The sequence below is a fragment of the Chiloscyllium plagiosum genome, unplaced genomic scaffold, assembly GCF_037043375.1.
Source record: "Chiloscyllium plagiosum isolate Xiang-an unplaced genomic scaffold, Cpla_swu_hap1 HiC_scaffold_22, whole genome shotgun sequence".
Taxonomy (NCBI): Eukaryota; Metazoa; Chordata; class Chondrichthyes; order Orectolobiformes; family Hemiscylliidae; genus Chiloscyllium; species Chiloscyllium plagiosum.
In genome coordinates this window covers 63,632,413-63,659,122 of record NW_028270160.1, presented here as the reverse complement: position 1 = coordinate 63,659,122, position 26,710 = coordinate 63,632,413, and the positions used below count along the sequence as shown (strand labels likewise).

The 26,710-nt window shown below is 44.6% G+C and overlaps 1 protein-coding gene across 1 annotated transcript in view; it reads right to left on the bottom strand.

Moving 5' to 3' along the window:
- Positions 1-862: 862 nt before the first annotated feature.
- Positions 863-26,710, bottom strand: part of pkd2l1 (polycystic kidney disease 2-like 1) — an 86,127-nt gene continuing 60,279 nt past the window's right edge. Inside the window, exons 8-14 of the mRNA XM_043712286.2 lie at positions 22,716-22,897; positions 17,826-17,946; positions 15,003-15,101; positions 9,803-9,924; positions 6,982-7,099; positions 2,360-2,490; positions 863-1,016 (exon numbers count right to left, since the gene is read on the bottom strand). Of these exons, the coding sequence (XP_043568221.2) occupies positions 863-1,016; positions 2,360-2,490; positions 6,982-7,099; positions 9,803-9,924; positions 15,003-15,101; positions 17,826-17,946; positions 22,716-22,897 (927 nt within the window). The remainder of the gene's footprint in view (positions 1,017-2,359; positions 2,491-6,981; positions 7,100-9,802; positions 9,925-15,002; positions 15,102-17,825; positions 17,947-22,715; positions 22,898-26,710) is intronic.

Below are 26,710 nucleotides of genomic sequence, written 5' to 3'. Positions count from 1 at the left end.
TTCACAGAGCCTGGCCAAGATGAATTCATCTGGAGAAGTCTTTTCAATGATTTATGCTCGATGTATCTGCTGAGTCTTGGCTTTACTGCTTTTCTGACAATTACAGGTGTTCAGTCAGATTCCGTCCTTCACCCTTCAGAAAGTAATTGAAAGCAAAATATTAATCTTAATTAGCAAACATTATGAATTCAGCCACATTCCAGGTAAATACTTGAAAGTAAATGAGCCCGAGGTCGGCACTTATACATGAACATATTTCAATAAGTTACTGCTATTCATAGAAGAGCTGTGGTCTTCCAAGCAGCCTAATACAATACGAGGCACGGTCTCAGGATAAAGGGATCTCTGGTTTAGGGCTGAGATGATGAGAAATTGTTTGAGAAGTTATGGACCTCTTAAATCTTTATTAGCAGAGGCAATGTGAAAGGTTGTTCCTTGAGAAACAGCCAGAGGAACTGGTTCTAAATCAGGAAAAGCATTGAAAACCGAGCAGAGTAAACAACAGGAGGGTGAATCCATGCATTCGGTGAAGACATATCCTCAAATGTGTAGAAAGTAAACACAAGTCCTTCAGTATAAACTTGATTCTCCAACCTCTTGTGCTTTCCCACAGCTTCTGGGAGCTCTGAATGTAATATTAGATGGGTACAAAGTACATAAAGCATATCAGTTTCCTCTGAATATCTTTCAGTATATTAACAGTATGAAATATATTCAGTGAAACAGAATTCTAGCAACAAACTGTACAATTTTACAAATCTTTACCCTTTTCTTTAGCATTACCATTCTTTGAATCAAGGTCAAATCAATAATTTAAAGCCATCCAGATTGTGGTCTTGTTTCCAAGATGACACAAGAAAAGTCAAATGGGTTGTCTTGCCTTTTGAAAAATGTTGAACAGCTTTTCCATCATGTCTTTGTTTTTCTCCATTGTCTCAACTTTAACAGTGATTGCATCAATTTTCAACACAATGTTGCTAACTGAATGTTCCAGCTGAACAACACGATGCCCCAACCTGAAAAAGATTATTTCAAAATAGTGTCAGTTTGTGAAATGTTGATATTAATAAGAAATTTGCTAAGAAAATATTTCAACAACATTACGTAAAGATTTATTCTGCAAAACTATGTCAGTCATTAGCTCTGTGTTCTTTATTTCATTTACTGGGGCTGTTGCAATGATGTCAATGACTTAGACTGGGGTGAAGACAGCACAAATTCAAAGTTTGCAAATGACACAAAGTGTGTGAACTATGAGGAGGTTAGTGATGAGCAAACAGAGACAGCCTGGTGGAATGGGCAGAGACGTGTGAAGTGGTACATCTTGGTAGGATGAATTGGTGGAGGCAAAGTTAAATAAAGGATCCTATTCTAAAGAGGGTACAAGGGTACAGGGACCAGGAGGTAAATGTGTGCAAGTTGATGAGGATGGCAATACAGGCTGGTTAAGCAGTTAAAGACAGATGGGATCCTAGCCTTTTGTAAGTTGAGACATAGTGTACAAAAGCAAGAAAGTTATAATCAACTTGTGGTTTGAACTCAACTGGAGGATTACATCCAACCTATGCATCACACATGAGAAAGGATGTGAGGGCTTTAGAGAGGGACAGTGTGGTAAAGATTCACAACAACAGTTCCAGGCATGATGATTTTGCAGGGGCTGTTCTTACAGAAGGTTGAAAGGATATTTCCAGACATTTTCAAAATCATGAGGGGTCTGGACAGAACAAATAGGAATTGTCCCCATTGGTGAAAGAATCAAGAATCAGAGGAGACAATTAAAGGTATTAGGCAATTAGTCTAACGTGATACAAAGTGCAATGTTATTATGTAGGTGAATGGTTACAATCTGGAATTCACTTCCCAAGCGTGTGACATGGGCAGATTCGACAAGGAGCAGAGACGAGGCGTGAGACTCTCTAATTTGATGTATCAGAGAGCAGCACAAGCTTAATGGGTTGAATCATCTCATTCTGTGCTGTAAATGTATGACACTATGATTCATTGACTGGCTGCCTGGTATGGTCAGCATTTATTGCCTGTCTAAAATTGCCCTTCAGGAGGTTGTGATGAACTGTATTCTGAAAGGTTTGCTTAGCTACTTCAGTTCACAGCTAACCACATTGCTGTGTGTCTGGAGTCACATGTAGGTCAGACCAAATAAGGATGGCAGATTTCCTTCTCTAAAGGACATTATTGAGGATGATGGGTTTTTATGACAATCTGGGATTTTGGCAGTCACTTTCTCTAATTTCTGTATATTCATTGGCTGGAATGGTGAACTACCTGAGTTTTCCACCCACCAGTACCATTGACCTTTCATACCAACACTTTAGCATCCCCAAACTGAGATACGTACATCTGGAAATCCTCGACTGTCACACCGTTGTTTAGTTTGTTGCTGTTGTTTTTCATATAGGCCAAAGTCTGTGAGCTGTCTGGACACCCAAGATTCTTTCCCAAGCTTTCTATTTCAGCATTCAGAGCAATCTGTAAAACAATTGGCAATATTTGAGTGACACTTCACAATGATCTTGTTTGGATCTGATTGAATCTGAAATGATCTACTATCAGAATTTTCACCCTGCAGATGGACAGAGCATAGATCACCTCCAGGAAACAGTGCAATGCCTCCAGTAAGATCACTGCAGATCTCATTTCTTTAAAGTACAGACAATGCAGAAGGCAGCACATGATACTCTTTAGCCTGAGAATAGCCACTCAATTATACAGACCCAACATCATTGTTGTATAGTGAGAAAGCTTTGAGTGCTATGGTTTGCTTTCAGACTTGTCAAGGGGTTGACAGCTCTGTACCTGCCCACAGCTGATGCACCTCATAAACATGGCACTCTAAAACATTGAGTAGTGAGTATGGCAAGGTTAATCTTGAACTGTTACCATTCTTCTCAATTTTTAATGAGCTTTGAGGGGTTAGTTGGCTGATTTTTTTTCTCTCATGTTTCTATCAGAGAAAACAGTAAAGGAAGAACAGAAAGAATTTACATAAAAAAGGGGAATCCTGGAAGAAAGTTATTGTTCAATTAAGGGGACATTCTGAATAAAAGACATGTTACACAAACAGACAGCTTTGACAATGCTGTTGTGAAGATATTGGCAAAGAAGAAACAATCAGAATTAGGTTAAAACTCCTTAAAAGTTTTGGAATTTATGTGTCTGCTAAAAAAAAACACTTTCCCAAAGAAAGTCTGCTTATCCACTGGTTGGAGTTGACTGCTGGTCTGGATATTAGCCATTGTGTGGTGAATAAAAGAGTCTTATCAATTACACCCTCAGAGTTGACAGAGATACAGTAGGGAGTCATTATCTCGGGAACATAGACTAATTTAATACTCGAGATAGAAGGCTAAGAGGTGAGTTGAGGAGAAATGTTTCCACCTGGAGGGTGGTGGGTCACTGCCTGAAAGGGTGGTTGCATCAGAAACTCTTGTCACCTTTAAGCAGCATTAAGATTTTCAGTTGCACTATCATGGTCTCCAGGGCTATGGACAAAGACCTGGAAAATAGGATTAGCATTAGTCTTTGTTGATGGGTACAGACCTGATGGGCTGAATTGCCTCCTGTGGTGTAAACATTTATTAGAATCTAGGCTTGGGCTGACAAGTGGCACGTAATATTCATACCACACAAGTGCCAAGCAATGATCACCTCCAACAAGAGAGAATCTAATTTTTGTCCCTTGACATTCAAGAGTATTCCATCACTGAATCCCCCTACTATCAATGTCCTGGGAGTTACCATTGACCAGAAATTCAACTGGACTCCCCACATAATCACAGTGGCTACAACAGCAAGTCAGAGGCTAAGAATATTGCAGTAAGTAACTGACCTCCTGACTCCCCAAAGCCAGTCTATCATCTGCAAGGCACAAGTCAGAAGTGTGATGGAATACTCCCCACTTGCCTGGACGGGTGGAGCTCCAACAACACTCAAGAAGTTTGACACCATCCAGGACAAAGCAGCCCACCTGATTGGCACCACATCCACAAGCATCCACTCTCTCCATTACTGACGCCCAGTAGCAGCAGTGTGAACTATCTATAAGATGCACTGCAGAAATTCACCAAAGATCATCAGACAGCTACTTCCAAACTCACGACTGCTTCCATCTGGAAGGATAAGGGCAACAGATACACGGGAACACCACCACTTTCAAGTTCCCCTCCAAGCCACTCATCATCCTGACTTGAAAATATATTGCCATTCCTTCACTGGCACTGGTTCAAAATCCTGGAACTCCCTCCCTAATGGCTTTGGGGGTCAACCCAGAGCAGGTGGTCTGTAGTGGTTCAAGAAGGCAGCTCACCATCACCTCCTCAAGGACAACCAGGGACAGGCAATAAATGTTAGCCAGCCAGCAACAGCTATGCCACACGAATGAATAAAAAGAGAACATTTATTTTATCTTTTGAGGCAATGAACTGAAAATGAAGTTAAAAAGAATTCTGTACAGATCAGAGTGCCACAATTCAGGAAGGATTTCAGAGACAGAGCAGCTGTTTACGAGTATGGTTCCAGGGATGAATCATTTCAGTTATGAGGGAAGATTGAAGAAGTTGGGGCTGTTTTCCATGGAGGGGAGGAGGCGAAGAGGAAGTTTATAGAAGTTTTCAAAATCAGGAGGGGCTTGGACTGAGTGGACAGGGAGAGACTGTTACTGACTGTAAACAGACTGAGAACCAGACGACAGTTTTAGAGGATGTTTTAAAACGAAGCAAATGCAGATGAAAACAACTTTTACATATAGCAGGTAATTGGGGTGTGGCGTGTACTGCCTGGCAGTATGATGGAGGCAGGTTCAATTGAGACATTTGCAGAGCAATGGGTTATTATTTAAATAGGAACAATGTACAAGGTTACAGGGAAAAGACAGGTCATGAGCACTAAGTTCAAATACTCACACAGCCAGTGTAAACTCAACTCTGCACTGTAACCATTCTTAGATTATGTTAATTGATTTTTTAAAATTGCATAACTTTCCTGCTATTTCACTCATAGAATTCCAACTTCAATTTCAGTTTATGGTTCCAAAAAACAAAATGTGTGTTTTCTTTTAACTCGTTCGTGGGATGTGAGCATCGCTGGCTGGGCTAGCATTTATTGTCTGTCCCTAGTCACCCTTGAGAAGGTGGTGGTCAGCTGCCTTCTTGAACCGCTACAGATGGAATTTGTGCAAGGTCTACCTGATCAACCATCAGAGCAAAGATGGCCATCACCTTATAAACAACAGTGTATATTTGAAAAATTGAAAGCATTGAGAGAAAAAATTTTAAACCGTGATATAAGGACTTGTGTTTATCTCGACTTTCTACCCACAGTAAACATATTTAATGGTTTGTTATTCAAATCAAGACACTAGCCATCTTTGTCTTAAACATTTGGTCTCAATAGCCTTCTGTGCAATGAGTTCCACATATTAACCACTCTCTGGCTGAAGGAATTCCTCCTCATCTTTGTTCTTCAAAAAGGCTTGTCCCTTTTTACTGAGGCTGTCTTGGTTCTCGCTCATTAGTGGAAACATCTTCTCTGTCCAGACTCCTCAGGATTCTGAAGGTTTCAATGAGATCCCCCTCATCCTTCTAAACTCCATTGAGGACAGATCCAGATCCTCAACAGCTCCTCAATACGACAAGCCCTTCATCCCTGGGATCATTCTTGTAAATCTCCTGTGGACCCCTCCAATAAAAGCACATTGTTCCTTAGACACGAGGCCCAAAACTGCTCACAATATTTCAAATGCAGCCTACAGCCTTATACAGCTTCAGCAGTACATCCCTGCTCTTGTATTCTAGCGATCTTGATCTGAAAGCTAGCATTGCATTTCCCTTCCTAACTGCCAACTGAAGCTGCATGTTAATATTAAGAAAATCCTGAACTAGATCCCCAAGTCCCTTTGTGCTTTGTCCCTTTAGTTATCCTCTGCTAGTTTTTAAAGGCATCTCAAAACTAGCTTTGCACTAACCTTCACCACATTTTAAAACTTTTTCCTTTGCTTTTATGCTGTCCCTGACTTCCCTTATCAGACTTTGCTGCTCTGTCCTCCTTTAATATGTTTATTCTTCCTTGGATTGAATTTTCTGCTGTGCCTCCCAAATTACCCCCAGAAAACTGCTCCACCATCTTCCCTGTTAGGCTCCCCTTCCAGTCATCTCTGGCTGGCTGCTCTCTCATGTCTTTGTGGTTACTGTTACTCAATTATAATATCGTTACGTCAGATTCCAGCTTCTCCCTCTCAAACTGCAGGGAGAATTCTATTAAGTTATGGTCACCTCCCTCGAGAGGTTCCTTCACCTTTAGCTCCCTCATCAAGTCTGCCAGTTACACATCACCAAATCAGAATTGCCTGCTCCTTCACGGGCTACACCACAAACTGCTCCAAAAGTCTATCTTGTAGACATTCCATAACTTCCTTTTTTTGGATCTGCTACCCATCCTGATTTTCCCAATCCACCTGCATATTTTCCCCCATGATTAGTGTAGCAGAGCCTTTGCTGCTTTTTCTCGCCCACATTCTAACCACTGCTAGAAGCCCTGTACCTGACTCCCATCAGGGATTTTTTTTTTTGCCTTTGTGGTTCCTCAAGTCTCTATCATGATGGAATGTTTATGTTTGATGTTTTGAAGGGGTATAATTCAAGTTGCACAGGACTACATTAGGATTCCTCTCTTTCCACCGCTCATGTTGTGTTACAATCAATTGTGCTCTTTTTCTGTTCCTGATGAAACCTGGTGTGAATTACTTTTGTCGTGAGTAACATTCGGTCAAACAGATTTGCGATTTCTGTGATTTCATTGGGACTTTACTGATTATTGACATTGTGTGATGGTTTGTAGAGCAATGGGGCATGACTGTCCAGGCACTCTTCCCAGTTAATTTGTGACAATTAATTTTAACTGTAATTATGTCAAAGGTCATGTCTCACTCACTGACGATGCTGAGCTGATGGCTAATTTCCTTACCTTCTTTTCTTCTAATTCATTCTGCATCCGAGTCTGCTCTTCCTCGTCCAGTATCTTATTGTCATCAGAATCAAATCTCGAGAAAGTATCATTGATTTCTTCATCAGAGTGACCCAGGCTAAAAGAAAAACTTTGAATTATTTTCACAAAATCTTCAAATAAGTCAGAGCTGCAATGACACTCGGCTGCTCAGATCTCAGAGCTGACAATAATGCTCTGGAAATCATCAGGAATGTACAACTCCAGCTTTCCCAAGAAGCATTGTCAGAATCACACCAAACTGTTCTAAAAACTCAAACCAAGAGATCTCGACTTCTATTTGTTCCCCAGGAAATCCATTTCAATATGTTAAGATCTGTGAAAACAGCAGGACATGAAGATAAGGTGGTTAAGAAACCATACGGGATACTTGACTTTATTAGTCAAGGCATTGAATACAAGAGCAGGAAGGTTATGATGGAGCTGTACATAATGTTAGTGAGGTCACAGCTGGAATACTGTGTAGAGTCCTGGTCCCCACATTGTATAAAGGATGTGATTGAACTGGAAAAGGTGCAGAGGAGATTTATCAGGATGTTGCCTGGACTGGAACATCTCAGTGACAAAGAGAGGATAAGCTCAGGTTGTTTTCCCTTGAGTGGAGAAAGGTAAGACGGGGACATGATGGAGGTGTATATGACAATGAGAGGGTAGGTAGGGAGAAACTTCTTCCCTTAGTAGAGGGGTTAATAACCAGGATGCACAATCTTAAGGTAATGAACAAGAGATGCAGAGGGATTCAAGGATAGACGTTTTCATCCGGAGGGTTTTAAGCGTCTGGAACTCGGTGCCTAAAAGGATGGTGGAGGTAGGAACCTCCAAGACATTAAAGAAGGATTTAAGTAAACTCTTGAAGCTCCGTGTCATACAAGGCCATAGGCCAAGTGCTGGAAGTTGAGATCAGAATATTGACCATTATGGATACAATGGGCTAAAGGGCTTCTATGACTCTTAGTACAACTCTCCGACATCAAATCTGGTCATTATCTGCCCCACAACAGGATATAGAATGCTATCAGACAATTTACGGTTAAGATCTGTGTATACATTTTACTGTCCACTATAATAACAGAGCTGAAGGCAATGGGTTTTTATAGCAATTGTGACACAGTCACCATTAAACTAAATTTTAATCCCAGGCTTACATGGATTGAAGTTTCACTATCTGCCATGGTGGTGTTTGAACCATGGGCCCAAAATGTTAGCCTGGGGACAGCAGAAAGCAGGTCCAGGCTCCAATAACTCCTGGATGGGGTGCTGGAAAAGCACAGAGGGTTAGGGAGCATCCGAGGAGCTGGAAAATTGACATTTTGGGCAAGAGCCCTTCATCAGGAGCCCTTCAGTTCAGGTCCTTCAGCCACTGTTACCTCAGGGAGATTGCTTGTGTCTTCCCCAGTGAACACAGATCTGAAGTACCAATTCAACTCTTCTGCCATTTCTTTGTTCCCCGTGATATATTCCCCTGTTTCTGTCTTCAAGGGCCCAATTTTAGTCTTAACCATTTTTTTGCCTTTCACATACCTAAAAAAACTTTTAATATCCTCCTTTATATTATTGGCCAGTTTACCTTGGTACCTCATTTTTTTCTCTGCGTATTCCCTTCTTAGTAATCCTTTGTTGTTCTTTAAAAGCTTCCCAGTCCATCGTTTTCCCACTTATCTTTGCTATTTTATACTTTTTCTCTTTTAACTTTAGAAACATATATGTTTCTTAACTTCCCTCATCAGCCACGGCAACCCCTGCCTCCTCAAAGGATCTTTCTTCCTTTTTGGAATGGACTGATCCTGCAACTTCTGCATTGTACACAGAAATATCCGCCATTGTTCCTCCACTGTCATCCCTGCTAAGGTATTGTACCATTGAACTTTGGCCAACTCCTCCCTCATAGCTCCTTACTGCTTTGAACAGCTGTGGTGGAGAGTGGGGTTAAAATTGCACATTCTTGGGCTCTCAGGCTGGTATTTGAAGCATTATTGGATAGTTTCTGCATAAAAAGTTTAGTTTAGAGTTGTCCCCCTGGAAATCAGAAACAAAAACAAACAGCATCTGTGGAGAGAAATCAAGAGTTAACATTTGGAGTCCAGTGACCCTTCCTTGAAACGTATTGTAGTTCTGAAAAGGTTGGTGTATCAGCTGAAGATAGAGTGGGTGCAGGGCGGAGGAGTAAACGATAGGTGAAGATGGAGCCCAGGGAGAGAGAAAAACAATTGGACAAAACAATGGGTAAAGGTCAACCTGAGGGATTTGATGACTGCTAATGGGAACCAGTCATAGCCGACAATGGATTGGGTTGTGGCATAAGCCCGTGTGATGACAAAGCCTGGTGCGTGGGAGGGTGTGTTGAGGACAATGGGAGAAGGTGTTCAGGCTCTAAGGTTATTGAACTCGATATTGATTCCTGAAGACTACAGGGTCCCCAAGTGGAAAATGAGAGGCTCTGAGCTTTGCTGGAGCACTGCAGCAGTGCAGGGAGAGAGATATTGACCAGGGAACATGGTGGTGTATTGAGATGATAGGCAACAGGAGGCTCAGGGTCATTTTTGCATACAGAACATATGTAACTCTGTTTGTTTGTGTTTCAGGTTTCTGGTATCTATAATGTTGTTTCTCTTCTATAAATAAGAGAAGGATTTCTGCTCACAAATTCTCCCAATTAGTGCGCATCCAGGAAATTCAGCTCCAGTATTTATTCCCCAGCTATTCAGAAAACTGGATTGTTCTCGCTCAGACATATCCTGGAACCAATTACTGAACTTCAGATGTACAGCGATTACATACGTACTCCTTTAGATTGCTTCTGAAATCCTCAAAATCCAGCTTTTTGGATCCATTCTGAAGAGTCTTCTGCACATCAGATATTCGCTCCTTCTTCAGCTTCATTTTCATCAAAGCTTTATTATATCCCTGTCAATTCACACAGCATACAGCAGGAGTTAATGACAGTGAGTTAGGATCACAAAACAGAAAGAGGCCATTCAGTCCATCGTATCTGCATAATCCCACTTCCAGATCCCCTCTAACCTTCCAGCTGATCACCTTAAATGTCTGTCCCTAGTAACTGATCTCTCCTCAAGGGGAAACAGACCTTCCCTGTTCCCTCTATCAAAACCCCTTGGTATTTTGTCCATCTGGATTTAAGTCACCCCTCGGCCTCCTCTATTCCATGAAAAACAACCTTAGCCTATCCAACCTTTCCTCACAGCTGCAACTTCCAAACCAAGTTTTGTAAATCTCCTCTGTACTTTCTCTGTGCAATGATATTCTTCCTGTGATCTGGTGACCTGAACTGTACACAAATCTCCAGCTCCAGCCTAACCAGTGGCTAATATCATTGCAGCACTACATTCCTGCTGTTGTATTCAATAGCTCACCACTTGTGTAGTGAGGAATTGGAAAAGGGTCACCATTTCCTCCATGACTTCTTTTAGCAGCCTCAGATTCAGTCTATCCAGCCCTGGGTATTTGTCCATCTTTAAGCCAAGTTTCTATTATAGCAATGGCACCATACCACTGGTGTCAATCTGTACCCTCAGCTCAGCAGTTTTATTGAGTATACTCCTTTTGTTTACAGATATGCATTTTTTAACACTGCCACATTCCTGTGCTGGACACTTTTAATCCCTACTTCCTCTGTCTTTCAGAGTCACTCACTAGATATCCGCCTCCCGTTCCCTGCTCGAAATTTACTCCCAGGTTCCCATTCCTCGCCAAATCTAATTTCAACTTTCTCCAATACCACTACAAAACCTTGTATCTTCCTCAAAAGTGGCAGTTTGCCCAAATTCGATGCCTCCCACCTCCACCAGTTTCTCAGTCATGTGTTCAATTACTACTTTCTCCAGTTGTTTGGGCATAACATGTGGGTTTGGGGCAGGGGGTGGGGGGGGGGGGGGGGGTGCATTCCTGACACTAATACTTCAGGGTCCTGTTTTTCCACCCCCTGCTTAGCTCCCTGAAATCGGCTTTCAGGACCTCATTACTTTTGCTATCGAAGTCATTGGCACCAATACTCCTGGCATGCCGTCCTGCACTGTCCACTGAACCAGGATTGATCAGCTGGCTTGATGGTAATGGTTGAGTGGGGGATATACCGGGTCATGAGGTTGCAGAATGCGTTGGAGTGCAATTCTGCTGCTGTTGATGGCCTACAGCACCTCATGGACACCCAGTCTTGAGTTGCAAGATCTATTCACAATCTGTCCCATTTAGCACGGTGATTAGTGCTACACAACATGATAAAGGGTATTTGCAATATGAAGGTGATACATCATCTCCACAAGAACTGTGCAGTGGTCAATCTTACTGATACTGTCATGGACAAATGCATCTGCAGCTGGCAGATTGGGAAGGATGAGGGTCCACCCTGTCGCAGACCCTGTCTAGCAGCTGTGTCCTTTCGGACCTGACCAGCTCAATCAGTAGTACTGTGTCCAGGCAACTCGATGGTGGACACTGAGATACCCCACCCAGAGTACATCTAATGCCACTCTCAGTGCTTCCTCAAGTATTGCTCAACATGGAGGATTATGCATTCAATAACCAAGGGAGGACATTACGTGATATTCAGAAGGAAGTTTCCTTGCCCATGTTTGAACAGATCAATGATGAGTCAATGTTGAAGACGCAAGTTCTACCTGACTGTACAGCACTGTACTGCCATCTGTGATAGGGCAGGATATGTTGATGGATGTTGATGGGCATTGGCTGTAAGTTCTGACTCAGACGGTGTCGGTTTGGTGTTTGACCAGGTCTGTGGGAGTGTTCTCTCAGCCTCAGGCAGTTATGAAAAGAGGGTCCCCTGGACAGAGTGTGTCTATATTACAGGGTCCCCCGGATAGGCCGTGTCTATGATACAGGGTCCCCCGGATAGGCCGTGTCTATGATACAGGGTTCCCCGGATAGGCCGTGTCTATGATACAGGGTCCCCCGGATAGGCCGTGTCTATGATACAGGGTCCCCCGGATAGGGCGTGTCTATGATACAGGGTTCCCCGGATAGGCCGTGTCTATGATACAGGGTCCCCCGGATAGGCCGTGTCTATGATACAGGGTCCCCCGGATAGGGCGTGTCTATGATACAGGGTCCCCCGGATAGGCCGTGTCTATGATACAGTGTTCCCCGGATAGGCCGTGTCTATGATACAGGGTCCCCCGGATAGGGCGTGTCTATGATACAGGGTCCCCCGGATAGGGCGTGTCTATGATACAGGGTTCCCCGGATAGGCCGTGTCTATGATACAAGGTTACCTGGATAGGCCGTGTCTATGATACAGGGTTCCCCGGATAGGGCGTGTCTATGATACAGGGTCCCCCGGATAGGGCGTGTCTATGATACAGGGTCCCCCGGATAGGGCGTGTCTATGATACAAGGTTACCTGGATAGGCCGTGTCTATGATACAGGGTTCCCCGGATAGGGCGTGTCTATGATACAGGGTTCCCCGGATAGGGCGTGTCTATGATACAGGGTTCCCTGGATAGGCCGTGTCTATGATACAGGGTCCCCCGGATAGGCCGTGTCTATGATACAAGGTCCCCCGGATAGGCCGTGTCTATGATACAGGGTCCCCCGGATAGGCCGTGTCTATGATACAAGGTTCCCTGGATAGGCCGTGTCTATGATACAGGGTCCCCCGGATAGGCCATGTCTATGATACAGGGTCCCCCGGATAGGCCGTGTCTATGATACAAGGTTCCCCGGATAGGGCTTGTCTATGATACAGGGTCCCCCGGATAGGCCGTGTCTATGATACAGGGTCCCCCGGATAGGCCGTGTCTATGATACAAGGTTCCCTGGATAGGCCGTGTCTATGATACAGGGTTCCCCGGATAGGCCGTGTCTATGATACAGGGTCCCCTGGATAGGCCGTGTCTATGATACAGGGTTCCCCGGATAGGCCGTGTCTATGATACAGGGTCCCCCGGATAGGGTGTGTCTATGATACAGGGTCCCCCGGATAGGGCGTGTCTATGATACAAGGTTCCCCGGATACGCCGTGTCTATGATACAGGGTTCCCTGGATAGGCCGTGTCTATGATACAGGGTCCCCCGGATAGGCCGTGTCTATGATACAAGGTTCCCTGGATAGGCCGTGTCTATGATACAGGGTCCCCTGGATAGGCCGTGTCTATGATACAGGGTCCCCCGGATAGGCCGTGTCTATGATACAGGGTTCCCTGGATAGGCCGTGTCTATGATACAGGGTCCCCCGGATAGGCTGTGTCTATGATACAGGGTCCCCCGGATAGGGCGTGTCTATGATACAAGGTCCCCCGGATAGGCCGTGTCTATGATACAGGGTCCCCCGGATAGGGCGTGTCTATGATACAGGGTTCCCCGGATAGGCCGTGTCTATGATACAAGGTTCCCCGGATAGGGCGTGTCTATGATACAGGGTCCCCCGGATAGGCCGTGTCTATGATACAGGGTCCCCCGGATAGGCTGTGTCTATGATACAGGGTCCCCCGGATAGGGCGTGTCTATGATACAGGGTCCCCCGGATAGGCCGTGTCTATGATACAGGGTCCCCCGGATAGGGCGTGTCTATGATACAGGGTCCCCCGGATAGGGCGTGTCTATGATACAGGGTCCCCCGGATAGGGCGTGTCTATGATACAGGGTCCCCCGGATAGGCCGTGTCTATGATACAGGGTCCCCCGGATAGGCCGTGTCTATGATACAGGGTCCCCCGGATAGGCCGTGTCTATGATACAGGGTTCCCTGGATAGGCCGTGTCTATGATACAGGGTCCCCCGGATAGGCCGTGTCTATGATACAGGGTTCCCTGGATAGGCCGTGTCTATGATACAGGGTCCCCCGGATAGGCCGTGTCTATGATACAGGGTCCCCCGGATAGGGCGTGTCTATGATACAGGGTCCCCCGGATAGGCCGTGTCTATGATACAGGGTCCCCCGGATAGGCCGTGTCTATGATACAGGGTCCCCCGGATAGGCCGTGTCTATGATACAGGGTCCCCCGGATAGGCCGTGTCTATGATACAGGGTCCCCCGGATAGGGCGTGTCTATGATACAAGGTTCCCTGGATAGGCTGTGTCTATGATACAGGGTTCCCCGGATAGGCTGTGTCTATGATACAGGGTCCCCTGGATAGGGCGTGTCTATGATACAGGGTCCCCCGGATAGGGCATGTCTATGATACAGGGTTCCCTGGATAGGGTGCGTCTGTGTTACAGGGTTCCCTGATTACGGTACATCTATGTTACAGGGTCCACTGAATAGGGTACGTCTATGTTACAGGGTTCCCCAGATAGGGTGTGTCCATGTTATAGGGTCCCCTGGATAGAGTGCGTCTGCGTTTCAGGGTCCCCTGAATAGGGTATGTCTATGTTACAGGGTTCCCCAGACAGGGTGCGTCTGTTTACAGGGTCCCCCGGACAGGGTGTGTATTTGTTTGATATTTATGGCATTCATTTTTATAATTCACTGATTTTCCTGCAGCGGTTGTAAATTGAGCAGCTAGGTTAGGATCCCAACTGGGGAGGTGAGAGATTTCCTTCCCTTAAGGGGCTTTGCTAAACCGGATGGTTTTATTAACAAGATCAGTTCTCCATTTCTGATTCCATCAGCCCTGATGGGGGAGCTCACAGTGACTCTCAGTCACCTGAGGGAGGTGGAATCCTGCTCAGGGGGTTGCCACCGAAAGCCCGCTCCCCCCATCCCCCTCAGGAATGTGAGGTCCATTTGCCTTCTCAGGCTTCTTGCTGCGTTCAGCCACCTCTGCTGCCAGCGCTGATGGGCAATCTCCCAGCTGGCAGGACCTCTGCCACTCAGACTCTCTGGTCTAAGACTCTCTGGTCTGTGTTCCAGGAACAAACAAGAACTAATTTAATGCCTCCTTGTTATAAACATAGGGTTGATATGTATAATCCCCACCAAATCTCAATCTGATCAGTGTTAATCATTCCCCAATGGAAGGCTTTCACTGGGACTATTGAGAAAGAGTGTTGTCACAGACAGGTTCACCTGTTTAATGAAGTCTGTAATCTGGAGTTCGCTCTTTTGAACAGAGAGATCAGCTTTCACCTCAGAATACGTATCATTTATAATCGCCAGGAACATGTTCTGAAAGAGAGAATAGTGTCTTGTAAAACAGTTGTACAAATTAATTACTGTAAATTTAATAATCATTAAACTGGATCAAAAATCTCAGATTGTAAACAATTGGTTCATTTCTAGAAATGTGTCGATTTCACTGCAGAAAAAAATCATCTTAACCCCACTTCTCGGCGTTTGAGGTGCCAGACAGTAAATACTGAGTCATGTTTGCCTGTCCAGTTCTGGTATGACTTCCACAATATTATCCTTCAGCTGTTCATCGAATATTTGTGTCACCACCTGGGAGTTTTGTATCATTGTTTCCACAGCCTCAGGCCCTGGGAATGCATCGCAAAGCCTCACTCCCCTCACTCTCCATCCTAGTATTTTGGGACCTCACATTGCAGAGCCCTTAATCAAGAGTCTGCTTCTGTCTACTCTGCGCCATTCTTGCATCACTCTGCTGTTTTCCTGTCTTTCTTTGTGTTTGTATTTCCTTGTTCCAGGCAATATCTTAATGGGAAAATCAATTTTTAAAAAATTGCAGATGCTGGAAATCAGAAAAAAAAAACAGAAATTGCTGCAGAAACTCAGCAGGTCTGGCAGCATCTGTGGAGAGAAATCAAAGTTAATGTTTCGGGTCCAGTGTCCCTTATTTTTAAATGGCCTGAGTTGCAGCTTTTGACATCGCTTCAACCAATGCTGATGGTTGCTCATAAAACCCTCTTAATGGTGTTGACCCATCAGCCACTTTCCCAGGCCCTCCCCAGCCTCTTATGTTTTATGCATTCACAGGATGTGGTGTTGCAGGCTGGAGCAGCATTTATTGCCCATCCCTAATTACCCAGAGGGCACTTAAGAGTCAACCACATTGCTGTGGTCTAGAGTCAAAGAGTGTGGTGCTGGAAAAGCACAGCCGGTCAGGCAACATCCGAGGAGCAGGACAGTCAATGTTTTGGGCATAAGTCTTTCATCAGGAATGAGGCTTCTGGGCCAAGGGGGTTGACAGATAAATGGGAGGGGGGTCTTGAGTCACATGTAGGTCAGACCAGGTCAGGATGGCAGTTTCTCTCCCTAAAGGACATTAGCAAACCAGATGGGTTTACCTGACTGTTGACAATGGATTCATGGTCATTGTTAGACTCTTAATTCCAGATTTTTTTATTGAATTCAATGTCCCCCATGGGAGAATTTGAACTCCTGTCCCTAGAACATTACCAGGTTCCCTGGAATAACAGTCCAGCGATCAGTCGTGCGATCCAAATCTAACTACACTTTCCTTAGGAATTCATAATTCCTTTTAAGTTCACAGGAGATCAATGAGGCATTCAGAGTGGGGAGAACATCCCACTTTTCCACGGCATGTTCTCACAAGCAGCTAAAGGGATAAAGTCATAGAGTTACACAGCATGGAAACAGACCCTTCAGTTCAACTCGTCCATGCTGACCAGACATCCCAATGTAACCAAGTCCCATTTGCCAGCATTTGGCCCTTATCCCTCTACACCCTTCCTATTCATGTACCCATTCAGACACCTTTTAAATGTTGGAATTGTACCAGCCTCCACCACTTCCTCTGGCAGCTCGTCCCATGAATGAATGCATGAATGAATGACTGGTCAAGCTATTGTTGACAATGAGGTGGATTGATGGCCAGGGCACTGCACGTTCTTCCTGCTCAGTGGTTGATACTATGTCTCAGCAGGTGAATCCCTCAGATGTTGACCTCTGAGTTAATCTCTCAGGGTGACCTCTCAGGGGTTGACCTCTCAGGGTTATCTGTCTGGATTACCTCTCGGGTGATCTTCATGGGATGATCTCTCAAGGGGCAATCTCTTAGACTGGTCTGTCAGGCTGAAATCTCATGGGTGATCTCAGACTAATCTCTCAGGTGGTTTGCGATGGGTTCACTGAATTTGACTGGGCCTGGAGTATTTTGCAGGGCTGTATTCTCTTGTGCTGTTGAACAGTGTTGCTTCTATCTATGTCCCCTTACACTTGTCTGCCTTCAGCTACCCAGAAGAATGAGAAGAGAGCTCCTCGGACAGGGGGCTTGGACAGGGCAGAGGCTGACAGAGTGAAAATGTTCAATCATGAGGGGTACAGACTCGGGATAAAGAGCCAAGCATTTCAGGCTGCGACAAGGAGAAATTTGTTCATTTAAAGGGTTTGACATTTTGAAATTTTCTACCTCAGGAAGTTATGGATGTTCCATTATTGAATAGATTTAAGGCCAGGACAGAGAGCGAGAGAGAGACTTTAGTCTGTCAGAGAATGGATGGATATGGGAGAAGGGGAGGAAAGTGGAGTCAAAGCTCAAGATTGGCCACAAATGGCAGAGAAAGCTCAATGGGCTGACTGGTCTGTCTGCTTCTATTTGTTATGTCCTTAACATGGATGTCCTGCCAATGGGAGTAGCTGAGATCAACAGTATAAACACATTTACAACTGAGGAGGCTTCATTTCTGAAGGAGTGAGGTACTTTACTCACTCACTGACTGACTGCAATATTAAAATATAACACTTAGCACCAACCTCCTAGAATATACCTGGCTAAGCCTTTGTCTTACTTTAGCCTAACAAGATCACTGAGAAAAACATGCATTTTTATTATCAGCTGGCTCTGAATCACTTTAGAATTTGTCCATCTCTCTTTCTGCGTCAGCAATCCCACCATTAAATAAAGACTTGCCCCATTTGTTGACTGTCATTAGAAAATCAACCTCCAGTTGTACACAAACTGAAACTTACAAGCAGAACGAAGAAGACAAAGAAAACGTAGGTGACAAAATAAATTGGACCCAAGATTCTGTTGGCATTATCTATCTCATCGAAGTTGAAGTCACCAAGGATTATTCGAAACTGAGTGAAGCTGCAAAGACATCAGAGCAGTGTTAGAAATAGTAAACCATGTGACTGACTGCAAGTACATTGAAAACTTTGAAAGGTCCTGTTGCCACTTGCTGAATGATGGATTCCAATGATTGATATCAGTCGAAGTGGCCCCTAATTGTCTTTTCTCTCTTCCTCTTTCCGGGATTAGTTTCCACCTGTTTGGTGATGATACCCAGCTCTCCATCACTACCCCCTCTCTCTTGCCCCTGTTGCTCATTGATCAGACTGTCAATCAGGAATTCTTCCATTGGACCAGTTTGATTATGACCCCCATTCCCCCTCCATTTCCTAGCAACTGACCTCCTCCCCTTCCATACCAATCTTCTGAGACTAAACTAGTCCATTAGCAATCCTGCTGATATATTTGACCCTGAGATTAGCTAATTGCCAAGCTATCCATTCCATCACTCAGAATGTACAATTTGGCCTCCACATGTAGCGTGAGTTTGCCTGTAATTTGCTTATCTGCTGCTGAAACCTCTTCCATGGCTTTGCTGCCTTAACTCTTGTAGATCAACAAGCACATGGGTGGTAGGGGGAATGGGACTTGGTGCCAGTAAGGACATAGACAGACAAGTTTCCATTCAACACCCCAACTGTGGAACTTTTCATCCAATCTCAGCATCTACTGATTGACTGGACTGCAGCCCTAATCACCTTTGATACGATCTTTTATTTTATTTTTCTACATTTATAAGAATAAGATTGCAATGCTAAACTTCTTAACTTATTTCTTTATTCTTCTACTTCTGTAATTAAGATTTTGTACCTAGACACTTTGTACCTAAGAAGGTGTCATGTGTGATGACATTGTTACACTGTCATCTTGTACCCTGTACTTGAGCACATGTGACAATAAAACCTAAATCTAAATCTCTAGTAAAACCATTGCCCTCCCTCATCCTGCTCATTTCCACCAATGTGGCCCTCATACCAATTCCCTCAAGTGCCAGGGACACTGAATTGAAAGTGTATTGTGGATAACTGGTTCAGCTATTCACCACATGAAGTCCTGCTCTCCCTTGGTCAAAGAGCTCATAAACCCAGCATCATCCACCAATTCAGAAATAGTCCCTGCTGTAACCATCTTCTTAAATCCCTCTCCTGTATCTTCTTCACCCTCACTTCCAACAAACCAGAGGAACTCATGAGCTTCTTTGTCACAAAAATAAAAGTCATCTGATGAGCTTCCCCTGTCACATCACCTCCTCCCCCTTCACCTTGCCACCAGGTCAAACTTCTTCTAACACCCCTCCTTCCTCTCTTCCTCCAGGTCAAACCTCCTCCATCACCTCCCTCTTCCCCTCTCCCTCCAGGTCAAACTTTCTCTAACACCAACCCCCTTCTCCTCTCCCACCAGGTCAAACCTCTTCGAACACCCACTCCCCCTATCCCTCGAGGTCAAACTTCCTCTAACAATCCCCTTCTTCTCTCCCACCAAGTCAAACTTTCTCTAACACCACTCTCCCTTCTCTGCTTGAACCCTGACTCACACCTTCCTCTCGAGTTTTAACAGAAATTCTTTCATGCAATATGGCTGTCACTGGCAATATGGCTGTCACTGGCTGGGCCAATATTTGTTGCCAGTCCCTAACTGCTCTTGAACTGAGTTACTGACTGGGATGTTTCAGAGGGCTCTTAACAGCTAACGGAGTGACTTATATTTTAGGCTGGGCAAGGATGACAGATTTCTTTTCTGAAAGGGTTTTCACAGCAATTGCTGGTAGTTTCAGTAATGGTGAAACTAGCCTCACGTTCCAGATCTTATACATTCAGCAGCTGCCCTGGGATTTGAACCCAGCTCTCCACAGCATTAGACTGGTCCTCTGGATGCTTCTGCTCAGGCAGTCCCTTCTTGTGAGTCCTGTGGAGAGTAAACAGTCCAACACTGGATCCTCACAGCCCGTCACAGGTAGGGGAGGAGGTGTTTGAATGAGGTGGTTCAGATTGTCACTGGATTTCTGTTCCAGAAATGCAAGCCCTATTCCACCATTACCCTGGCTTTGTCTCCTTTCCCCCTGATTTTTTTATTTTTTTTAATTTTCAAAAATATACTTTATTCATAAATATTTTGATGATCTATACAACTGGACATGCCATACATATGTAAACATTCCATTTCCTTGCATACCGAAACAGAGTAATCATTCCTATTTACAGGTCAGTACGATTACATTTTAAGCTGAGGCGTCAGCAGAGCCCAAATGACTGCATGGGCCCCCTGTTCTTCTTTAGGCAGGCAGACGTTACACGGTGGTCTTTCCCCACCGCGCCGTGGCGACAGTTGCCCCAAGCTTCAGCGCGTCCCTCAACACATAGTCCTGGACCTTGGAATGTGCCAGTCTGCAACACTCAGTCGGGGTCAACTCCTTCAGCTGGAAGATCAACAGGTTTCGGACCGCCGTCTCCTCTCCCCCTGATGCCCTCCAAACTTGGCTTATCCAAGAGACCCACTCCTGATCCTATTCCCACTTGAACAGCTCTCCCCTCCTGGCCACCACATTAGCTAGATTGTTAACAGTTTTCTCCCTTCAGGCAATGTTGCTTATCTGTCATTGCCTCTCTCTCTCTCTCGCCAAAAACATGACCCCACTACCCTGACAAAACTTTGACCAGTCTCCAATGACCTCTTTTCTTTCTCAAGTTACGACTGAACATACAAATTAGGAGCAGGAGTAGTCTATTCAGATCCGTGAGCCAGCTCCACCATTTAATAAGATCATGGGTGATTTGCTTACTCCATATCCCTGCTCCTTCCCATTCTCCTTATTGAAGGAAGGACGTAAATAGTTTTGGAATAAAGTCAGAGAAAGTTTACTGCAGTAATACCTGCAATGGGAGGATGGTGAACAGGTTAGCTTTGTATTCTCTGGAATTCAGGAGAATAAGAGAAGACTTTGATTGAAACGTAAAACCCTGAGGGGACTTGACCAGCTGGATGTGGAGAGGTCACCCATTTAAAAACAGGCAATTGTTTTTTTCTCTGGAAGGAGACTCTTTGAATATTTTTAACACAGAGGTGGATAGGTTCTTGTTAAGCAAGTGTGAGGGGGCTACATTTATTGGGGTGAGGTGGATTTGAGGTTACAATTGGATCTGCTATGATCTTACGGACTGGTCGAGCAGGGTCAAAGAGCTGAATAGCCTACTCCTGTTCTTGATCTGTGTGCTCATATGTTCCACAGCCACTGCTGGATGAGAAGAAACATTCTCTCAATAAACAGTTGGAAGACAGAAGCCATTGTTTTAGTTTCCACTCCAAACTCTGTTCCCTAGATTCTGATTCCGTTCCCCTCTGTGGAAACTGCCTGAGATTACATCACTCTGTTCTCAATGTCGGTGTCATGTTTGATCCTAAGTTGAGTTTGCAACCTCTCCATTAAGACCACTTACCTCAATCTGCTGACCATCACTGACTTTGCCACAGCTCAGCTCATCTACTGCTGAACCCCTCACCTGTGCCTTGTTAATATTCTAGCCTTGAATATTCAGTGCTCCCCTGCCCACAGTATTCTCTGTTAACTTATCTTCACCTGAAACTCTGCTGTCTGTGTCCTCACTCACAAACTCTGTCCCACTATTACCCCTGTGCTCAATCACCCACACTGGATCCCATTTAAGCACCGTTTTGATTTTAAAATGCAAATCTTTGTTCTCAGTCCTCCCGGTGTCTTGTCCCTCCCTATCTCTGTAATATCTTCCAGTCCCTGCAAGATATCTGTATGTATCTAATTCAGGTTACTAGAGCACCCCTTCCTTTATCCACTGCATCATTGGTGGCAGAGCCTTCAGTGCCAGATCCCAAAGCTTTGGAATCTCCTCCATAACATCTCTCTCTCTCTCTCTCTCTCACTTCCCTACTTTAAGACAGTAATTAAAACTTCGACAGGCTTTTGGTTACCTGACCTAATATTGCATTAAATGGCTCAGTATATTATTTGTTTTATAATGCTGTAATGCTTTATTACTTTAAAAGATAGAACCCAAATATAAGATGTTGTTGTTCTATTTGTGATGTTCTAATCCATTGGGATTTCTTTAGAATTTGTTTTATTATTCATTCATGTGCGTGTCACTGTTCGGGCCAGCATTTATCACCCATCCCTAATTACCCAGGGGGCAATTAAGAGTCAATGACACTGCTGAGGGTCTGGAGTCACATGTAGGCCAGACCAGGTAAGGATAGTAGATTTCCTTCCCTAAAGGACATTAGTGAACAAGCTGGCTTTTTCTGACAATCGGCAACGGTTTCATGGTCATCAGTAGATTCTTAATTCCAGACTTTCATTGAATTCAATTTGCACCATCTGCTGTGACAGGATTCAAACCTGTTTTCCCAGAATGTGACCTGGGTCTCTGGATTAATAATCCAGTGATAATACTACCAGGCCCATCCCCCTCCCCATAAGGAATTGAGGGAATTTTGGAAGATCACAATGATGCATGTGCTAGTTGTGTCATCAACTCTTTCAGGACCCAACAAACAGGCTCTCCTCTTCAGTGGATTGTCAGCTTTCAGACCCTGGACTCTGTTACTTAACATTCCTCACCCTTAGCAGGGGTAATAGAGACATTTCTGGTTCATTTTTGTGTCTATTCCCATGGGAATCAGGGCCAGAGGAACGGGGACCTGAGAGCACAGCAAGAGCAGAAACAATAAACTGCGTTGGGTTGATTTGTTACAATAGCTGTGAGATGCTTTCTTTCTGTTATCATATAAATGATCGGGAGCTAGGAAGTACTCACATGCATTTGAGGAAAGTGCTGAAGTTCGCCACTTGAGTTCCAAAAAGAAGATATCCCAACTGAGCATAGGCGAAGAAAACAATGAAGAACATAATCGCAAAACCGAGGATGTCTTTAGCACATCGTGCTAAGGTTGAGGATAACTGGGTCATCGTCTTGTTAAAACTAATATATTTGAAGATCTGAGCAAAACAGAGAAATATTAAAACATGAAATTTATAAGAAAGATACTAGTGATTAAAAAGAGAACTATTAATTGAGTAATCATTATAAAAATATGCACCACAAGAACACACTGCCGCAAATCATACAGTACTAAGCCCTGCATGACATAATTGTATAATTGTGACGTGAATGCTGACTGCTCTCACTGCGAAGGACCTGTCCTGTTTCTAATACTCCCCACACAGCTTCACTAGGACCGTGACCAATGGATCCAGCCCACAGCAAGGGTTACTGTCACTGTGGCTGCGGTGCAACAAAGGCCCTGACAAAGTGAGGAGGATCAGATACTCCAGCAAGCCCAGGACCAGCAGCTTCCTCAGGAAGCAGGAGGTGGAGAAACTACAGGAGGCCCAGAATCGATTGTCGTCAATGCCATTTCCTGCAGCCGAGTGAGGCACAGAGTCACTGCAGACTCTGTCACAGGGTTGCCACAGTGGGACCTGGGACTCGAGTCTGGGGATGGGATAGGTGACCTTTCTATCCAAAGTGACAACTGCACTAATTTTTTATGTAGACAAGCAGGAGGCTGGAAGAACACAGCAAGCCAGGCAGCATCAGGAGGTGGAGAAGTCAACGGTCCGGGTATAACCCAAAACACTGATTTCTCCACCTCCTGATGCTGTCTGGCTTGCTGTGTTCTTCCAGCCTCCTGCTTGTCTACCTTGGATTCCAGCATCTGAAGTTTTTCTGTCTCCAACTATTTTTTTAATGTGGCTGGTTCCTTCCAAAGATCCACTGGGTACATGTGTGGGATCTCCCAATCCTTGTATCAAGGCTGTTCCTGATGTGCCAGAGCATGCCCACTTCATCTCATTTCTCTGTGCCGAGGACAGTGCTGTAGCCTGGGCGGAGGCTTTGCCACCCAGGAGCAGGACACATAGACCGTGCACATGTCACACTGAGAAGGTCATATCATAACATGACTGTGTTCATCAATAAAAAAGGTCTCTATTCCTTCACTCTGCAGATCATCTGTAATCACCGGTACGGCATCTCTAAAGTCTGTTTCAGGTATCCTGGGAACTGCGATGAAGCCTAAATCCTTACAAATTATCATGTTACTGCTCTGTTTCATCTTATAAGAATAGTTACTGGGAGACAAGGGCTATCATCTGCAGCCAGGCCTGATGTCTCTGTTCCACAACCCTTTGACTGATGCTGAGCGAGGATAAATGTTCCCCATTCTTCCACCAGGCCCAGGGTGGAACAGACGCTAGGCCTGAAAATGATGTTTTACTGTTTGCAATGGTCTGGAGGGGGGAGATTTGTGGTACATTCCAGACAGAGTGTGCTGCATAATTCCAGCGTGCTGTACTCTGCACTACTGAAGCAGGCAGAGGGGGAATGTAATAGATGCTGAAGAGTTGCGAGAGTGTCAGCAATCTTCTGAGGAGGAAGGTGGGGACAATGAGACGGAGAATATCACCCCCACCTGGATACAGTGCTGCAGTGACTTGCACAACAAGCCAGACAGGATTTCATGAACGCCCAGGTCCAATAAACATGGAATAAAAACAGAACATGCTGGAGAAACTCAGCAGGTCTGGCAGCATCTGAGGAGAGAGAAACAGTTAATGTTTCGAGTCCTTTGACTCTTCTCCAGGTCCGTTTCTCTTTCAGATTGTCATTATCTGGAATATTTTACTTTAATCACGGGATGAGAGTTGGTTGAAATGTTCATTGAGGAGAAAGTGAGGACTGCAGATGCTGGAGATCAGAGCTGAAAATGTGTTGCTGGAAAAGCGCAGCAGGTCAGGCAGCATCCAAGGAGCAGGAGAATCGACGTTTCGGGCATGAGCCCTTCTTCAGAAAATGTTCATTGACTCAGTTTGCGGTTGGAAAGCAGCTCCTGTCCATTCCCAAGAACAAATGCAGTGTTGTTGAATACATTAACAACGCATTAACAATTGTGTGAAGACTTCACGTGATGCTCCACCAGTTAATAACGATGATAGGTTTATATACAGGAAGGCTAGTGGTGCTAAGGATGAGTAACTACAGCTACAGTGACAGTCTATCGGACACGTAACGGTTTACAGTGCCAATATATTCACTAATATTAGGCGATTTTTACAATGATGTGCCACCCATGCTACCAGAAGTTTTTCTGTCCTTTTTTTGTTTTCGTCCCACTATATGTACCATAAAGAATTAATCGTGGCTGGCAGCTTTTGAGCTGATGCCCAGTGTGGCTTTGAAAGGTTCCACAATGTCCTGGCACCAGTGAGCATTTCTGCCATTGCTGAGCAGCCAACAGCAGAGGAGCTGCTCTGTAAAAGGCAATGTGATTACTGAATGAGAGGAACAATTCTGTAAAAGGCAGTGTGTAGTGATTGGAACCAGGTGGACCTCATTGAGTACAAAGTCCTTGATTGGGGTTGTTAACCTGGGCTAAATCAGCAGATACTGGGGGTTCCCTCTGAGAAGGACACTGCTTGTCACTGGCCACTCAGGTGTTTCCTCTTCCTGGTGGTGGAATGTAAACTTGTTGTTTTTCACTGTGTCCGACACCTGCACACATGACAGAAAAGAACAGTAGTCCCAGACATTCTGTTCATTCTAGAAACAAAACAGGTATGAGAGGGATTCAGCTCACTTTGAGAGCTGGCTCTGAGGGAACTGGATCAGTGTCAAGGGCTCTGCACCAGTAAATAAAGGGTGACTTGGGAACAGGATACCTGTGGAGTTATTTCAGGAGACATCTTTGACAAAAAAAACAGAAGCATCAGAGATTCTGTTAAAGAAAAAAATACAGAAAATAAAAATTAACAGGGGGTTTAGAAACTCCTCAGTTAGAGGGGCTGACTGAGTTGGCTGGTTACAGCTAGTGTACTGTGCATTAGTGAATAAAGGATGACTTTGTGATGGGCTAACGACCTCTATGCAGTTATTGCAATGGTGATGGGAGAAAACAATAGGTACCTGAAGAACACTTGCTTGCAACAGTCAACTTGGAGTTGAGAATATCCATTTCAGGCATCATGCCTTTGTTTGACTTGTTTAACCCTACGTTTGAATACTGGGCCCAGTATGTGGAAAGAACGTGACAGTTTTTTCAGGCAAATGACATTGGGACAGATGAAAAACAAAGAGTAATTCTTCTGACTGTTTGAGGACCCACAGCATTTTTGGTTATAAGGGGCTTAACTTTCTCAAAGGTGCCAGACGCTGAAACCTTCCAAGAGTTGATGGAGTTGGTTAAGGAATATTACAACCCCAAACCTCCTTTGATTCTGAAATGTTATCAGTTTTATTCGGCTGTTAGAGAACTGGGGATATCCGTATTGGGATTTTTGATGAGCGTGAGATGACTGGCAGAGGCATGTGATTTTGAGTTAAGCCTGAAAACCAGATCCCTGAGACAGCACAGTTTTACAGCAGCAGTTATCCATTTGAGTCTCCAACCCTACAGGGGCCTGAATCCCTTAACTAGCCATCTCCAAGTCAGGAGTGCCACCAATGGAAGCAAACTAACAGCTTCTTTATAAAGGTTTGGTATTATGACGCATGAAGATCAGCTGGGTATGGGTTTCTGTTGGGAGTGTGGTGCTGGAAAAGCACAGTAGGTTAGGCAGCATCCAAGGAGCAGGAAAATCGACATTTTGGGCAAAGTCAGGCATTTTGCGCAAAACGTTGATTTCCCTGCTCCTCGGATGCTGCCTAACCTACTGTGCTTTTCCAGCACCACACTCCCAACAGAAACCCATACCCAGCTGATCTTCACACTAACCTGTTGTGCTTTTCCAGCACCACACTTGTCTCTAATCTCC